The sequence below is a fragment of the Engystomops pustulosus genome, chromosome 4, assembly GCF_040894005.1.
Source record: "Engystomops pustulosus chromosome 4, aEngPut4.maternal, whole genome shotgun sequence".
Classification (NCBI taxonomy): Eukaryota; Metazoa; Chordata; class Amphibia; order Anura; family Leptodactylidae; genus Engystomops; species Engystomops pustulosus.
Genome location: NC_092414.1, coordinates 97852345 through 97870773, shown reverse-complemented (window position 1 = coordinate 97870773; position 18429 = coordinate 97852345). Strand labels below are relative to the sequence as shown.

The 18429-nt window shown below is 39.0% G+C and overlaps 1 protein-coding gene across 3 annotated transcripts in view; it reads left to right on the top strand.

Moving 5' to 3' along the window:
- TMEM117 (transmembrane protein 117) overlaps positions 1-18429 on the top strand; it is a 257186-nt gene that overhangs the window by 122312 nt on the left and 116445 nt on the right. For all 3 annotated transcript variants that reach the window (XM_072146849.1, XM_072146851.1, XM_072146852.1), the window contains exon 5: positions 9617-9714. In XM_072146849.1, coding sequence (XP_072002950.1) covers positions 9617-9714 — 98 coding nt within the window. The remainder of the gene's footprint in view (positions 1-9616; positions 9715-18429) is intronic.

Here is an 18429-nt window from a genome sequence, read left to right as displayed (position 1 = left end):
TGGTATCAATGCGATCCTGGGATTCACCCAGATCCAATGATACCAGAACCATAACCCCAGGACCTTCCCATGGGGTAGCTGTGGCTTCTCCAGGGCTCTGGATGTAATATCAGGTAGGAGGGACCATTGACCCCTCCTTAGGGTGGACAGAGGTGTGTCCACACCTGATATAATCGGGCACCATTGAAGGGGCCGGGGTCTTTAGTCCTGGGGGAAACTAACATCAACCAAGCGCAGGGAGGATCTAAAAGTGTGGACTATCCATCCCCATTAGGCCACACACCCACAAAGGTAACTAACTAACCAAACTGCTTAGACTTGTAGTGCTACCCGTGTAATTTGTACTCTGTTTACTGTATATATCTATTGTGTGTACTGTATTGTCTAGTGTGCCCTTAAGGCAATTAAATATAAAATCTAATCTGCGTTGCTCTTTTATCTCGATCACGAATCTTACGTCCGGGTTTCTCGCTTATATACATGCTACTGGGTTGGTTCCTCACCCTATATAATCCCGTTACGGACCGGGCTTATATTAAAGGAAAACTGGTGGCAGCATAAGGCTGATAATATTCTGTCTCACTGCGGCTAGTGAGAGGGATCTTATAGCCATTCAGGGATTTGATTTAGGGTTGTGCCATATCCGGAAGTTGTGTGGACAACTTTAAATCCCTTCCTGCGCCTCTCAGAACCCGTGCGTTCTGGGAGTGTCTGTAAAAGGATATCTGAGTGACCTTACATACCCTTCAGGAGTCCGGAATGTCGCGATTTCCTTCACAGGTGGCTACTTTGAAGAACCTAGAATATAATTATATATAATTTTATAGTCATGAAAATACAGGAAACTCTTTGAATGAGAATGTTTGTCCAAACTTTATATATATATACGGTATATATATATTTTTTTAATTTAAAAGATGGCAGCACTCCAAGATTTGAGGTAAATAATTAACATACTTGGATGCCCATGTGTAGTGACATTTCAGCTCCTCACACACCAAAATTGTTAGCTTGCACCCAAGTCATCTTTCTATACAGGTGCTGCTCTATTTTTTTCTCATATATATACATAAATATATACATTTATATACAGATATAAATAAATATATACATATATATGTACCTTTTAAAATATATTGAATAAATCAATATGCTGTAAATATACCAAACTTTAATATATATGGTAAATATAAATATATAGTTGTAAATTTATTAAAAAAAAATGTATTATCCCATACAGTGAGGCTGTAACAAGAAAAATCATAGAAAAATCACTAGTCTCAAAGAATGACAGCTTATGCAGTTCCTTATACTAAAGTATGAAACCAGAGAAAATATGCAAATACCATACTATGCAAAACTATATAAATTTGTTATTTGTGTATTTAATATAAATATACTTACTGATGAGTGCAGGCTGGTTTGACCACAGCACTCAACAGGTATGCTGCTGGGTGCTGCTATCTTTATATAGCGGTCAGTACCCCCAATAACATCATCAGAGTGCACCAATAAGCACAGTGACAGCTGGGAGCTTATGAAAGAACCCTATAGCTGTCATTAGTAATTCTATATTATAGTCTCTCTCAGATAGACTATAATATATAAGCATATATCTACATATACTGCAATACAGTTGTATTGGATCATATTGTATAAGTGATCAGACACCCTAGGGTTTAAGTACTCTAGGGGGCTGAAATAATGTTGAATACAAAATTAGAAAAAATACAAATTATCCCTTTTTCCCTACAACAAATATGAAAATAAATTAACAAGTAAAATCATAAACATGGTATATCCTCATCCCATCTCATCTGTCTGATCTTTAAAAAAATAAAAACAATTATTCCCAGTGATAAACCCCAGTAAAGGACAATTTTGCCTCCAATAATCAAAAAGTAATCAAAAGGTTGTACAGTTTTCAAAATGCTATTAGTGAAAATTGAAATTTGGAAATTTTTTACAGCCTCCCAGTATATGGCAAAGAATTAAATGGTGCGACTAGAAAATAAAATTTGTCTCGCAATACCAAGCCAACATATAGCTTTTTGAATGCAAAAATTAAAACGTACGCCTTGGTCATGAAAGGGTTTATCTGCTTAATGCACCTCCTTCCTCTGTTTTTATTTATGAAATAAACTTGATATCGAGGCAGAAAGTGTATGACCATTTTAAGAAAATTAGATTGCAGGCCAGGAACTTATACGCAGCCCAGGGCCCATCGCGGTCTTAATTTGACCATGACCATGAAACAGAAGCAACCATAGCATCATAAAGCCTAGATAAGTAGATATAAGCCAACAGTTGCAATGGGAGAGAAATGTGCTTAGTGTATGATTTGGTAGATCAAGAAGGGGAATCGCATGAGTAATCTTTGGCAGAGAGACTAGCTACATTGAGTATGTAAGAGCTTGTTAATTTTCAGGCCCTGTTTAGGATTGGGGGGGGGGGGGTTAATTGAGATAACCCTAAATGGGATATATCCATCACACTTTCCCAACACTGGCATACTACATGCTTGGATTTACTGGGTGTCTTAGTAAATCTAGAGGTGCACTCAGCTGCAGTATTAAATCTCAATTTTCCAATGAAGAATATGGGAAATAGGCCATCCCTCTCGCTGTCCTTGTAGGTTGGAAAATGTACTATTTTTTGCATTGCGGGCCAGAATAATAAATATCCCTCATAATATAACAAAGGTAACATATACATTCTACAGAGTACAATGTATTAGAAGGTGCTGCCCATCTGGATATTGGATCTTGCTTTGAAGATATAGTTCACACAGTACAGGGAGAGACCTAGGTAAATATATATAAAGATATAGGCAGGTGCATGTAGAGTATAGACGTTATAGGGAATCGGCAATAGTGAGCCCTATTCTATCTGTTTAGTGATGGTTGAATGTGGCTTTTCCCCAGCAATGGATATTTGCATGTCAGTGGTGCCCAGATGTTTAACATAGGCTTATAAAACTCCATAAATTAGTATATTAACATTTTTAAATACATATTCACACGAACTTTTAAAAAAAAAATCAGTTACACTGTAAGTGTATAAAAAATACAGTGAAATCTGACTAAAATGTGAATAGATGTTTTTAATAGTAAATAAACATGTTTAAAATAGATATTGCTCACTTATTAGTGGAAGATAATATTTATTCTACCAGTGAACTCTTATTACACCCTTACAAATTTTGAATGTTCAGTGACCCACGGGCAAAAGCAATCTGCTCTATACAAAAGCCAATATAAATACTAATGTTTGCAGCCAATTATTGCATGCATAAAAATGCAGAACATACACTATTAAAATCATTTATTGTGACTTTTTAGGTCTTATTCTTTTTTTATTCTTGTTGATTAATAGATAAATCATTATTTTGTGTTATGTGGTGCTTAAATAATATAGACCTACGCAGAGTTCCTTGCAGAGTAAGTATGCAATAGAAAATTTAGAAAAATAATATACAGGACATTCCTTTACTTTCTTGTATTTTTATTACCTGACATGGACTTACTGGACAACACAACAGATTTTTTTTTTCTATTTATAATTACCTTATATACTCGAGTATAAGCCTAGTTTTTCAGCACAAAATTTGTGCTCAAAAACCCTAACTCGGCTTATACTCGAGTCAACTAAAAACATAAAGACAAAACTCACCTTTCTGACATCACGCATAGGTCCTCTTCTGTCTGGGACAGTCTGAGACAGAAGAGGACCTATGGTGGACGTCGGAAAGATGAGTACAGTGTTATTTTTTTTCCTACTACAGGGGCTGGGCAGGCTGTATGCTACAGGGGCTGGGCAGGCTGTATGCTACAGGGGTTGGGCAGGCTGTATGCTACAGGGGCTGGCAGACTATATACTGGGAGGCTGTAACCAATGCATTTCCCACCCTCGGCTTATACTCAAGTCAATAGGTTTTCCCAGGTTTTTGTGTTGAAATTAGGGGTCTCGGCTTATACTCGGGTTGGCTTATACTCGAGTATATACGGTAACATGATTAGTAAAGTAAAAAAGAATGGATGTGTAAAATAGTCCAGCCTTGTTATTTCTACATATACAATTAATAAACCCTTCTAATATACCAACCAACAAATAAGTGAAAAAAAATATTGCAGAAAAGAAAACAAGAAAAAAATGAATGCACCCTTAAATCATAAAGTAAAAATATACATAAACATTTTAAAAATGTGTAGTAGAGAAAAGTTTCAAAAAATGTAAAGATTCCAGTTATAGAACTTCAAATTGAGTAAATTCACATAAAAAGGAAAATTACAGTAACAGAAATCTTCAAAGAAAATAAATTAATAGAAAAAATATCTTGCATGTAACAAAAGTTTGGGAAATCTCAATGTGAACTGTGTAAAATGAATGCTTATACAACTTTTTGACTTGATCTAGCAGCCCGGTGATTAGTCTACTGTACTTTATTATCTGTATTACCTATTCAAAAGATTTCTACTTTGTTTTCCATCTCTCCATAAAGCTACATGTCTGTAAACAGAGAATATACACTGAGTACTTGAATGTTCCATATTATGAAATAGACTTGCAGGAATACATCTGTGGAAAATTGTGAACTTAGCCATTTTCTTGTTTTATGAATACTGTAACCAGTATTTTGCCTCAATGTTTGTACTAGTGTAAAAACATAAGCATTGCAGTGGTCGGTTCCCCTTAACTATGCAACTGGGTATAACAAGCTGATCATTGGGGGTCCACACCAATGATGAGAATCAGGAGAGCATTAGTCTCTTTTTCACTAATCGGTGAAGATGCAGGACAAGCATGTGCCCTACTTAAAAGTAATATTAAAATGTATTAAAAGTAATACATCAATTAACTACTTAGCATTCTGTGGCATACATGTACACTCAGTATCGCACAGGTATGGCATGGAGCAGATACTGATTCAGCTAGCCACCAGAACTGTACCAGCATTTGTATCCAATGTAACACAGGAGTTCACCTATTAAATGCCACGGTCAATGCGCCTGCAGCATGGGTTCTCCCCATGATCACCCACACCATTTTCAGGGAGTGCTGATAGTTGCTATGGCAACCCCTGCAATAAAAAGTGATCCAAAAACGTATGATCTCCAAAATGGTACTTGTGCAAGATACAACATGTCCAGCAAAAACAATCCTTCAACCAGCTCCATAGACAAGAAATAAGTACTATACCTCTTGGAAGATGGTGATGGAAAAACTATAGATTTTTTCCACACATTGCCCCACATTTATTAAAGGACTTGCATCTGCTTGATTTTGCACTGAAAGAACGTGCAAACTGCTTGTACATGTATTTATAAAGTGTCTGCGCCAGTTTTGTGTTGCAGCTACCGTGTCTCTGACAAGATAGAAAAAATGAGCACCTAAAGGGGTGTGTTACTGCTTAGTCGAAGATTGCACTACATATATTACTGACGTGCAGCACAATTCTGTCTGCGTTACAATTCTGCAGCTTGAACAAAGTGCATAAAAAAACCATAGTGCCGTTTGCACTACTTTTGATAAATGTGGGTCACTAGGTTTTATTCTGCAAATTAAGTAAAACATAAAAAATGCATAAATATGGTATTGCCATCTTCTTAGAATAATAGCAACATGTTCACTAGGCATCAATGAACAGTGTCCAACAATATAGACCATAAATGACTCTTAAGATAATTTTTTTTGCTTTACTTCAATATACACATATATACTATAGTCTTCTTAGTATTTTACAGTGGTTTCATCATCTTGTATGGATAATATAGCTTGCCAAACAAGGATCAGGGTCAGGTCCGAGGTCACAACGGGAGGTCAATACACGAGGATAACTCACGGGAAACAGCTTTCTCAATGGCATTAGCACAAAGATCGGGCAGGGTGTGCAGGAAGAGGCAGGCTTAAATAGTTCTCTGAAAATGGCCAGCACCAATTAGCGGTGCACTGGCCCTTTAAATCTTCTGAAAAATGTATGCACGCCCTAGAAATCGGGAACGTGCATGCATGCAACAGGAGGTTGAGACATGAGCCAGGACAGGCAAGGAGCACGGGGAGAGAGGGGCATGGGTGAGCCCGCGATATGGGTCGCTGGAGCACCAGTGACAGTACCCTGCCCCCCTACCGCCTCCCCCTCCGACGCTTCCAGTTAACTAAGAACAACCACTTGCCTCTCACCGTCATGTCAAGGATCTCCTTTACCTCATAGGTGTCGGTGGATTCACTCACAGGAGCAGGAGGAGGCTCCTGCTGGGAGAAGCGGTTCAGGATGACAGGCTTGTGCAGGGAGACATGGAAGGAGTTCGGGATGTGCATGGTGGGATGAAGACGCAGCTTGCAGGACACTGGATTGATGAAGGGTCTTAGTTATGAGGAAAGATTAAAACAACAAGATTTATTTAGTCTGAAAAAGAGACGACTACAAGAGGACATAATTAATTTATATAAATATATGAATGGTCCATACAAAAAATATGGTGGTAAGTTGTTTCAGATTAAATTAACTCAAAAGACGAGGGCGCACTGTCTCCGTCTGGAGAAATATAGGTTTATTCACCAGAGGCGACATGACTTTTTTACTATAAGAACTGTCAATCTGTGGAATAGCCTGCCTCAGGCGCTGGTGACAGCAGGGACAGCAGAAAGCTTCAAGAAGGGTCTAGATGCCTTTTTACACCTAAATAACATTGAAGGTTATTTTATATAGAATTGTTTCCCCTAAATCCCTTCCTCATGCAATCCCTTCCCTTCCTTGGTTGAACTTGATGGACAAGTGTCTCTTTTCAACCGTATAAACTATGATACTATGATGTGACTCAGCACTTCGAAAGGACCCAGGAATCGTGGACCAAGCCTGTACCCAGAAATCTTCAGCCAGACATACCTGGAGGATAACCAGACAATGTCACGAGGAGAGAAGACAGGAGGGGCCTGCGTCTTTTGTCAGCCTGGAGCTTGGTTCGGGCAGAAGCCTGTAACAAGGAAAGCTAGTCTGCTCCCAGACTGACTTCAGATCTCGTACCAACTCCTCAATAGCAGGGATGTCCGAGGACACAGGCAGAGGAAGAGGAGGGCGTGGATGCAATCCATCCGCATGTCTATCCGAGTGGCCAGTGTGATGAGACCACTCAGAGTAGATGGCATGTCATGAGTAGCCAAAGCGTCTTTGACTTGAGCAGGGAGACCTTTTTTAAAGGTGGCGATCAGGGCAGCATCATTCCAGGCAAGTTCAGAGGTCAGCGTAAACTGAACTGCATACTCTCCCACGGACGAGTCCCCTTGGCGCAGGTTCAGCAGCACAGCCTCAGCAGAGGAGGCTCGTAGCCCAGGCTAGGGCCTTCCCAGAGAGGAGGCTGATGATGAATTCCACCTTGGACCACTCAGTGACAAACTGAGATGACATGAGTTCTATGTGCAGGGAGCACTGGGTAATAAAGCCCCTGCAGAGCTTGAGGTACCCATCATACTTCGTAGGCATGGAGAGTCTAAGCCTGGGTTCAGCAGCAGGCAGGCTAACTGGAGTAGCAGGAGAAGCCGCTTGACGCTGTGGCGAGTTGCCATCAATTGCTGCAACATGGCGGTGACTTGTCCTAGTTGCTGACCTTGAACAGCAATCTGCTGAGACTGTTGGGCCACGATGGTGGTAAGATTAGCCAGGTCAGGTTGCGAATCCTCGGTGGGAAGAATGGCCGGATCTTACTGTTGGGATCGGAGGCAGTGGATCCTCTGAACCACCACAGACGATGACACAAGCCAACGCCTGGGACCGCAATATAAGTGGCACGCAGTCTTCACCAGAACCCGCTGCAAAGCAGGATGGTCTTTCTGCGGCTTGGTACCACCAGGTCATTCCACAGGCGTGATTTGTCTGCGGTGGAAGCCAAGGTCGAGTTATAGGAGCACCCATGACATCATGTTTTTTCTACCCCCCAACAAAGTGTTACATTTTCATCAATACGGCATAGCCACCCCAAAATAGTATGATTGAAAAATACATTTTATCCTGCAAAAAATTAAGTCCTTACATGGCTATCATAATAGAAAACATGCATTTTATAGTTCACTAAGTGCACTATTGGAAAAACTGAAACTGGTGAATACACTGTACTATGGGGCATAATTGGCTGCTGCATGGCCCTTCTTCCTATTTGCACCCCTGCTATATGCCCACAGAACAAGTAATTTGCACCTGTATTTTGTTTCAATTGCTAGTCCCAAAAGCTGCTTTTAGTAGTTTGATGGGTACACGTTTGATTATAATTTGATTCATACAGGGTTTCTAATTTTATAAATTTCAAAGCTCATTAAAAGCCTTCTTGAAAATGTGGAAAATCACTGTTAATTTTGTAAAGCGGCTTTCATGGGTGCTCCCACGTCCTTACGATCGTGGGCACACCCGTGTCCTTCTCCAGTCCCTTGCCCTCCTCCACTCTGTCTCATTTCTCCTCGCTTGCTCCTGGTCCATGTTTGGCAGCTGATTGGTTCTGGCCATTCCAGGATATGGATATAAACAGGCCTCTTCCAGCATTCCCTGATGGATCTTTGTGCTATATGCCTCAGATTTCCCGTTGTGACCCTGGTTCCGTTCCTGACTTTGTGCCACTTAGACTCCGCTCCCAGGTGTCTGCTTACGCTATCGCTCGCAATGGTACAGAGAATCCACTACCTCAGATCCTGACACCATGTACATCATAATAAAATAAAACTTCATTTTAAAAATGATGCCAACATAAAGCAATGATAATGTAAATATTGATAGTTTTACCACCAAAATGAGTTATTATGTTTCTGAAAAGGTGATAATTTAGAACTTTAAAAATTATGATTTTTTTAAAAATTTTTCAAGGTACCCCTTTGTTATCAGTGTGTTTGATTGGGCATGATATATATATATAGCCTTCAGGACAGCACAGCAGAAAAAGGGCAGCTGCTTCTTTGAATCAGTAACAAATTTAACTGTGGCGCAGTAGTCATTGTCAATTGTTTTCATAGCCATGATTTTTTTGCATAATTACTTGAATACTTGTATAGGTCAAGAATTACTTACATTTAGAAAAACAATTGGGCACTCATGGCCAAGCAGTATATTACAATACAGACGGTCCCCGATTTAAGGACACATGACTTACATATTCTTAGAATGGCCGGTATGCTCTAATTGATATCCTGCATCCAGTGAGATCAGCTTCCTCCCTCCAGAAGTCTGGTGCATTATGTCAAACATTGAAGAAGGGGCATTCTGAGGCAGCTTGACTTCAATGCTCTGTGACTTTATACTACCAATTTGTTTCTCGCTTGATTTTCTGGATGATGCCACAAAACTGGTCCAATAAAAGAATAATGGTCTTGAAGTCTAAAGGAGCATGGTCAACTATGTAATCCAGGCAACATTTATCAGATGGATACTTCTGCACATCTCCTATTTTTTTCCTCTAGCCCAGACAACATTTGATTCGATAGTCTAGTTAACAATATAATGCCAAACTCTATTATAATTATCATCTAGTGTAGTTTGGGATCCGAAAACATAGTTAGCATTATGATTATTGAAGCATATCTATATTATTATAGTTTTTCATCATCAATACTGTAATACTCTCTATATTTTCTACAGGTAACAGATATGATGCTTCAGGACAACCAGTACCCTGACTGGGGCAAAGCTGCACGGGCCTTCTGGAGAAGGGGAAATATACGTATAATACTCTTCTGGTAAGCACGTTTTTCCTATGAACTTTAAACAGTTATTTCCCTGGCTAATATTATGAGGACTATCATACTTCTCTACCTCTTTTACATAAATGTCACATATATCTCCTCTTCAATTACTTTGCAGTATATTTGGCTAAGGATGTCCGAAAATTGTCATTTTGTTCTACAAAATTTCTGAAAACATTAAAATCACACAGATTTTTGAGTTGCAGAATTTTTTTATTACAATATAGTATATATACGGTATTGTGGCTGTTGAGTAAAAGAAAATATTATGACTTAAATTATGGAAAGACACAGCAGATACTGCTAAGGGTTTTCATGCTGATCATTATCGAGGTTTAATTTCTGTGTTGTTTTTGGCTTTGAAAACAAAATATGATTTTCTAAGGTACCGTATATACTCGAGTATAAGCCGACCCGAGTATAAGCCAAGACCCCTAATTTTACCATCAAAAACTGGGAAAACATATTGACTCGAGTATAAGCCGAGGGTGGGAAATGCATTAGTTACAGACCCCCCCAGTATGTATACAGCCTGCCCCCAGTAGTATACAGCTTGCCCCCAGTAGTATACAGCTTGCCCCGAGTAGTATACAGCACTGCCCCCAGTAGTATGCAGCCTGCCCCCAGTAGTATACAGCCTGCCCCCAGTAGTATACAGCCTGCCCCAGTAGTATACAGCTTGCCCCCAGTAGTATACAGCCAGTCCTCAGTAGTATACAGCCAGTCCCCAGTAGTATACAGCACTGCCCCCAGTAGTATACAGCACTGCCCCCAGTAGTATACAGCACTGCCCCCAGTAGTATACAGCACTGCCCTCAGTAGTATACAGCACTGCCCCCAGTAGTATACAGCACTGCCCCCAGTAGTATACAGCATTGCCCCCAGTAGTATACAGCACTGCCCCCAGTAGTATACAGCATTGCCCCCAGTAGTATACAGCACTGCCCCCAGTAGTATACAGCACTGCCCCCAGTAATATACAGCCAGCCCATCATTAAAAGAAAATAAAAAACTTATATACTCACCCTCCGCTGGGCCCGACCTGCAGGGCTGCTCCCCCGATGTTCGCGCGAGTCCTCCTTTGGCTTCGGCGACCGTCTTCTGTCTTCACTAACTACGAGCCGGGCGCCGCCATTGTTCTCCCCTGGACGGCGCCTAGTATGACGCGCCGCTGCTGATGTCATACTAGGCGCCGCCTGGAGGAAAAACATGGTGGCGCCCGGCACGAAGTTAGTGAAGACAGAAGATGGGCGCCGAAGCCAGAAGAGGACCCGCGCGGACATCGGGGGAGCAGCGCTGCAGGTCGGGGCCACCGGAGGATGAGTATATAAGTTTATTATTTAAAAAAAATTTTTTTATGACTGTATGACTCATGTATAAGCCGAGGGGACGTTTTTCAGCACATTTTTTTGTGCTGAAAAACTCGGCTTATACACGAGTATATACGGTACTTTGTATTTTACCACTTTCTTTGCCAATAAATCCTAAGGAGACTGATCCATTTCTAAGTCTGTATGAAGATCCTATAAAGTCTTTTTTCCACTAATTCACTATTCAATAGCTCTTGGTATGTAGAACAACTTTGCCTATGATCTTGATTACCTATGTGCATCAGTTTCTTTGCTATCCTTCTCAGTTTAGCAAGGCTTTGCACTAGCTGTGTCTTTTGACTGTACTGATTTCTCCTGTGATTCTGTCTAGTTGTTTAGAGAGAGGTTTTCGTAAAGAGGAGGGGCTTCTGCTTTCTGCTCACACAAGAGGGAGGAGGGGAAGGTCATGTGACAGTGCTTTCTGTGTGTAGCTGAGTGTGTTCAGTTCTGTGGATGAATTAGTCTACATTGAATAGTGAGGTAAAATATATATTTAATTTTTGTTTGGTTTTTACTCCCCTCGTTTCAAAAGCAATAACTTTTTTATTTTCATGTTTACAGACAAGCGTTAGGGCTTTTATCTGTGGAACAAATTGTACATTTTAGTGATGCCATTTAATATTCAATGCAATGTATTGGAAAGCTGGAAAATATTCCAAGTGCAGTGAAATTGACAAAAAAACCCCACATTTGTGGCATTTTCTTGTGGGCTATTCTGTTCCCTAATGACACTTTCTCCTTTATTCTTTGGGTTGCTACAATCACAGGTATACCAAATTTATATAGGTTTTATTAGGTTTTAATAGATTTTTAAAAAATTAAAATCTTTTGTACATAAAAAATATTTGAGGTCAGACTGTGATAATTTTTTATTCAAATATTCATGGGTGGAAAAATGGGGAAAAAGTGGCAATTCGGACATTTGAGTGTTATTTTCTGTTATGGTGTTCACAGTCGGTAATAATCTTTTTTTATATTTTTATAGAACAGGCAATTTAGGATGCGGCGATACCATGTTTATGTTATGATTTTTACTGTTTATCTATTTTTATTTGTGTTCTAGGGAAAGGGGGTGATTTAAACTTTTACTTTTTGAAAATGTTTTTAATAATTTTTAAAAAATCATTTTTACCATTATTTCAGACCCTCCAGGGTACTTTAATCTTGCATTGTCTGATCGCTAAGACTACTGTAAATAATGTAATACTACTGTATTGAAGTATATAGTACTTTTACAGTTGATCTGATCATTACACATGGCAAGCCTACAAGTCTCAATGAGACTGTAGGTTGCCACGGAAACCGATTGCCGCCCTCCAATGAAGTCACGGGGGGAAGGCGGTGATCGCCCATCCAAGATGGTGACGCTCATGAGATGGTAAGTTAAGTGCCGTGGTCGGTCGACCACAGCAGTAACAGGTGAGTGTTAGGTGTATTGTACAGCTGACACCAGCTGTGTATGGAGATTGCTCAGCCCGTGGGCCCTCTCCATACATCCCCCCTCCTTATCACCAGGATGTTATAGTGCAGTGTACTATAGTGTATATAGATATGAATGTACAGTGTATAGTATAGTGTATATAGATGTGAATGTACAGAATTTATATATTTATAAAACAATGTTACATTTAGTTACATTTTTATAGTTGCTAGGTTACCCACTGCATACAATAAATGCTTCAGAAATCCTTCTGTTCTGTTTGTTATGGAAAATTTTCAACACCATAATTGGATTTGTAACGAACAAGTATATTATTCCTGTCAATGTTCTCTTGCTAAGCTGAACCCTTGTGGAAAGGTTTACATTCTAGGCACAATTTAATAAGCTTTCTCGAAAATATCATATTTATGTGTCAATTTCTCTTGTTTTGGTCAAAAACTTACATTCTGTAGTCAAGCTCAGACTACAATTTATTGTCTTACAGTAGATGGCCATCATTATTTTAACATAAATAGGTTTGGGGTGATTTGTTAGAAAGCCAGAAACATTTTGTTGTTCAGACGGCTCCTACCAGTGTTTGCTTCCACCTCAGGTAGAAGAAAAGCTAGAAGATTTAGTTATTACCAGGTAACATGGTGCCAGAAGCCTATATAGATACCCCTTTATATAAAAAAGATGAACCATTTTTATTAAATAGAGAAAATGTCACACCGGCCTGGTGTTCTTTGATGTCAATAGCATGATCAGTTCTGCAGACTGCACCACCGGTATCTAAAAGGCCTTGGCTGGAGGGCAGATATCTAAGAAACAAGAATTACTTACCATATTTTTCGGACTATAAGGCGCACAAAAAAATCCTTTGATTTTCTCAGAAATCAAAGGTGCGCCATATAGTCCAGTGCGCCTTATATATGAACCGTACTTACGGACAACAGCTGCCTTGAACAGTGCACAGGTCTGCCACCTGCTGGTCATTCATCCTTATAATCAGGTTTGCCTTATAATCCAGTGCGCCTTCTATATGAACCTAGGTGGTTTAGCAGGCATTTATTGATAGTGCGCCTGATACTCCGGTGCGCCTTATAGTCCAAAAAATACGGTAAATATCAGTAATATTTTGTTGTAAAAATTCATCCAAACCTTTCCTGAAGTCTTTTGATATGCCTGCTATGACCAGCTCCTTAGGTAAAATATCTCACAGATTTACTATTCTTACATTGAAGAAGTCCTCTGTGGTTGTAGAGATTACCCTTTGTCTTTTGACGTATTTTATGCAACTATTACTATCATAGTCTAGCAATATATTTATCTATTCTTCAATCTAGCAATATATTTCCTCTATTTGGTATCCTACATATCAGTATTTAATGTTATTAAAGGTTTGTAAGAATAATTCTTAGTTGTAGAGGGATGCTGAGGGTATGGTAGAGCCCAGGACCAGGTGTCTCTTATTAATTTGAATAAATCCATATTATATATGGTACATAATAGTTGGTACACCTTTAGCATTGGAGTCCAGCAACTTCAGGTTATGCCACTACCAGTCTAATTTATTCATAAATGTCAAGGAGGAATAGCAGAGGGACACTACAACACAGAGTTATTGAAAGAATTGTATAGAATTATCAGTTTATCAGTAATGCATGAATCTATTAAAACCGTCATGTCAGCAGATGTGATAGGTTCTCCTGTATTCCAACCTGGAACATATCTGACTTTACCAAACATTTTTATGATGTCAGTGTATGTAAATCTAATAATAATTTATTTTAATTATTATTGTTGTGTTTTTGCTTTTCCCAGTTTGTTGGAAATCTATGAAACCTAGAATAATTGTTCTCTTGTTACCTGCAGGCTAATCTGTTGGATACAGATTGTGTAATGGCTCCATGTTCATTCTAATTATGGTTTGTGAGAATCCTCAGGACACATTGGCGTCTTGACACATAGATGTATGATGCTAATTAACACACGAGCGTCCATACTGTCTGATTAACATGTGATGTCTAATTTTTCAATTGAAAATGTACAGTATGTATTAATGAGTAAAAGTGGAAAAAGTACTGGGATGTCTAGCTAATATAAAATACTACTGTACTTAGAATGTTGAAAAATAACAAATGAAGACAATCTTACCACACAGATTTCCTGATTGGAAAATTGGAAGTTTGGATTCAATTACAAAAAGTGTCTAAAGATAAGGCCTTTTTAAATGTCTTTAAAAAAAATCAATTTATACGGGTTTTATTGCGTTTTAACACGTTTTCAAAAATTAAACAAATGTGTACGAAAAAGAAAACAATGTTTTTATCATCTTCTGATGCTAGTAACTTTCATACTTTGGTGTACAGAGCTGTGTGATGTGTCTTTTTGAGAAATCAGCTGATGTTTGCATTGCTACCATTTTGAGGTCTGCGCGACATTTTGGTCACTTTTTCTTCCACTTCTTATGTGATATTACGTTGTTTGGTTTGCCGCCGGAAATAACTGTTTTTATATTTTGATAGATCAGGCATTTTGGGCTGTGGCAATACCTAATAAGTTAGTGATTTTTACTGTTTATTACATTTTATATCAGTTCTAGGGAAAGGGGGGTGATTTGCACTTTTAGGTTTTTAATTTTTTTAAATTATTTTTAGAACTTTTTTGAATTTTTTTTTTACTGTGTTTTAGACCCTCTAGGGTACATTAACCCTAGATGGTCAGATCGTTCCTACCATATACTGCAATACTACTGAATTGCAGTATATGGCATTTCTGCACAGTATACATTACAATGAACCACTGGCACTGTGTATTCCAAGCATTCCTGTGTATTCCAAGCGTTCCTGTGTTTCTCCACCGTTCCTGTGTCTCCAGCGTTCCTCTGTGTCCCCAGCTTTCCTGTGTGCTCCCGTGTATTCTGCATTCCAGTTCCTCTTCTTGTGGTCCTGCCCCTGCGTTACTGATTCGTGTGCCAGTCCATTCCTGTGTTCCTGATCTGTGTGCCAGCTCCTGTGTTCTTGACATGAGTCTTAGTGTGCCTTCCTGTGTTGTTCTCCCGCTGTCACCCTGGGTACCAACTGTCTCCTGTATTGCTACCTTGACTGCCACCGCGGGCTAGTCGCACCTGTGGAATGACCTGGTGGTACCCAGCCGCAGCAAGACCATCCCGCTTTGCGGCTGGCTCTGGTGAAGACCAGGTTCCACTTAGACTCTGGTCCCAGGTGTCGGATTGTACCATCTCCCGCTGTGGTCCACAGACTCTGAGCCTTCACACCCATGATACATTCATGAATCAATTGTCCAACTAATTGTTGGACAACATTTCTTGCTACCACATCATTATTGTAACAGCATTAAAAATATTAAACAAAGTCTTCGTTTAGTTCATAAGTTTATTCTATAATTATAGATATCCATAATTCCAAAATTATTACAATATTTTAGTATAGGACATTGGTTATTAGTTTATTTTTTCATTGCATTCTAGGTAGTTTCTGTATAAAAATGTTACACATTGTTCTCTCTTTGATAGTTTGGTAAAGCAGTTAAAAACACTTCAAACATAAATTGAAGCTTGATTGGTAATGGAGACCATAGGTCAGGGAACCATCAAGAATCACATTATTGTATATTCTGTTTGGCAGAAAGGGAAATTCCATTAGTTGCTACGGTAGCACAACCATGCTGAAAGACAAGCTGAAATTAAATTGAACAGAATGTTAGCAAGGTTAAAGATACCATGTGACACTATTTCTATTACCCTTGGAAACTGTTAGCTTTAATAGTAGTTTATAAGCAGAAATTATCATACAAATATGATAGGCTAAATAATAGGCTAAACATACCTTTTCATGAAGGGTAATAATAGTCTTTTTGTTTTTAACGAAAGTAAGTTTAAGTTTATATCGAAAGAAAAACTTCTGTAGGCAGAAAATAATTACCGTATATATTCCAGTATAAGCCGACCCGAGTATAAGCCAAGACCCCTAATTTTCAACACAAAAAAATTAGAAAGTGAGTACACATTTTCTTTTTTTCTTGACTCAAGTATAAGCCAGGTTAGGGTTTTTCAGCAAATTTTTTTACGCTGAAAAACTCCGCTTATACTCGAGTATATATGGTACTGTGCATTAACATGCCATAAATCTATGATAACAACCAAATTTACTGAGCAGATTAAACTAATTATTTTAAACCTAAAAAGATTATGCTTTGTAGAAATGGTTTAACCATTTTGTCATGAACAGTGTCTTCCCTCACCTCTTCCGAAACCATTTGATCCTGGTGGCCTATTTTAGTCTTAGTCACATCTTTGCATGTTTGTTTCTGTTTTACTCCTGTGTAACTCTGTCAATATTGCTAAACTATACCCTATTTTCCAGAACTGCAATATATCTTGCATTGAGCTCTGCTGCCATGCTGCTGTGTATGAAATAGATGTGGGAGAAATAGATAGGAGGGAACCTGTCATCAAAAAGGTAATTTTTCGGTTATGACCAGTTCCAATAGGCTATTGTGTATTTATTTTAAATATGCCTATGTCAAAGTTTTGAATAAAAGTAGTGCTTTACAATCGATTATTTTACCTCACCTCGCTCCCTGCCAGCAGTCCCCAGGAAGGAGGTTTCTTACCACTCACTGCCTAGCTACTGGATGGGGTATGCGACACATGTACTGTGAGACATGAAAACAGGTTGCTCTGGGGAGCAGTGTAGAGGGTGAGGGAGGGACAGAATTGAGAAGGAAGGGAGGAGAAATTTAGGTATAAATGGCTACTCAAATTTGAACTATTTTGCCCCCAGGGGTACATTTAGAGAAGATTTTGGCAGGAAGCCAGGTAAAATAAATGAATTGAAAGCACTACTACTATTCAGGATTTTCACAAAGGCATATTTAAGATTAACAAACGATAGCCTATTGGAACCTGTCATCATTGAAAAATGTCCTTCTTGTTGACAGTTTCCCTTTAGGGAACGAAATTTGAAGTGATTTATTGCCATTCTGCTGCTTTCTTGCACATAAATATGTAATAGGGCTGTGTGCTTGCAGCTATTTTTGCAGCTAACATAATACCTTATTACTTTCCATGTGCTCCTGTCCATGGCTGGTGCATGCACTGTGTCATTTTACTACTGCTCTCTGTGCTGTGAGAGGCACTCAACTGTCCATATTAGACGGGTCACCAACAAGGGATCACATTCCCTTGTTTGTGCCCCGCAAAGAACACTCTCGAGTGCATGAGGCCTAACTGTATGATTATTATCTGGCATACCCAACATAAAAATTAGTGTAATATATTGTTTTGGATTGTTTTGGCTTTTGCAGTAGTTGCAAATGTATAAAAGGAAATGTGATGCCCAGGTTGTAATTTGTTCCTTTGTACTCTGATGTGATCACCTCAGACATGTTTAGCTCGCCTAAGGGGTTTTCCCAGGAAACAAGATATATAAGAAGTAAATGGAGCAAAACAGCCATGTGCGGCCATCTCCTCTGCTCATCTTAGGGAGCAGCGAGGGTTCCAATGGAGGAGCTCAGACCCCATCAGACCCCTTGTTCCTATGATCTGTTGGGGTCTTAACACTGAGAACCCACCTATCAGCAAGTAGGACTCTATCCTGTGGATAGGGCCTAACTTGTTTCCTAAGTATCCCCTTTAAGATATTTCTTACCCTAGGACCAAATTATATTCTTTACAGCTATCACTTACTGTAATCCCTAACACTAATGTTAAAATTCTAAATTTTTTGGGAATTCCTCGATTAACCAACAGTCTCTAGTGGTCAATAGTCATGTGGCTTTTTGCATTAGTTATTAATAAAAGTGAATAAAAGCATTTTTCCAGTAAACTCTGTCACAACCTTTTCATTGCTTTTTCAATTTCTATGAAAACAGCATGTGTCATGTAATAATAAA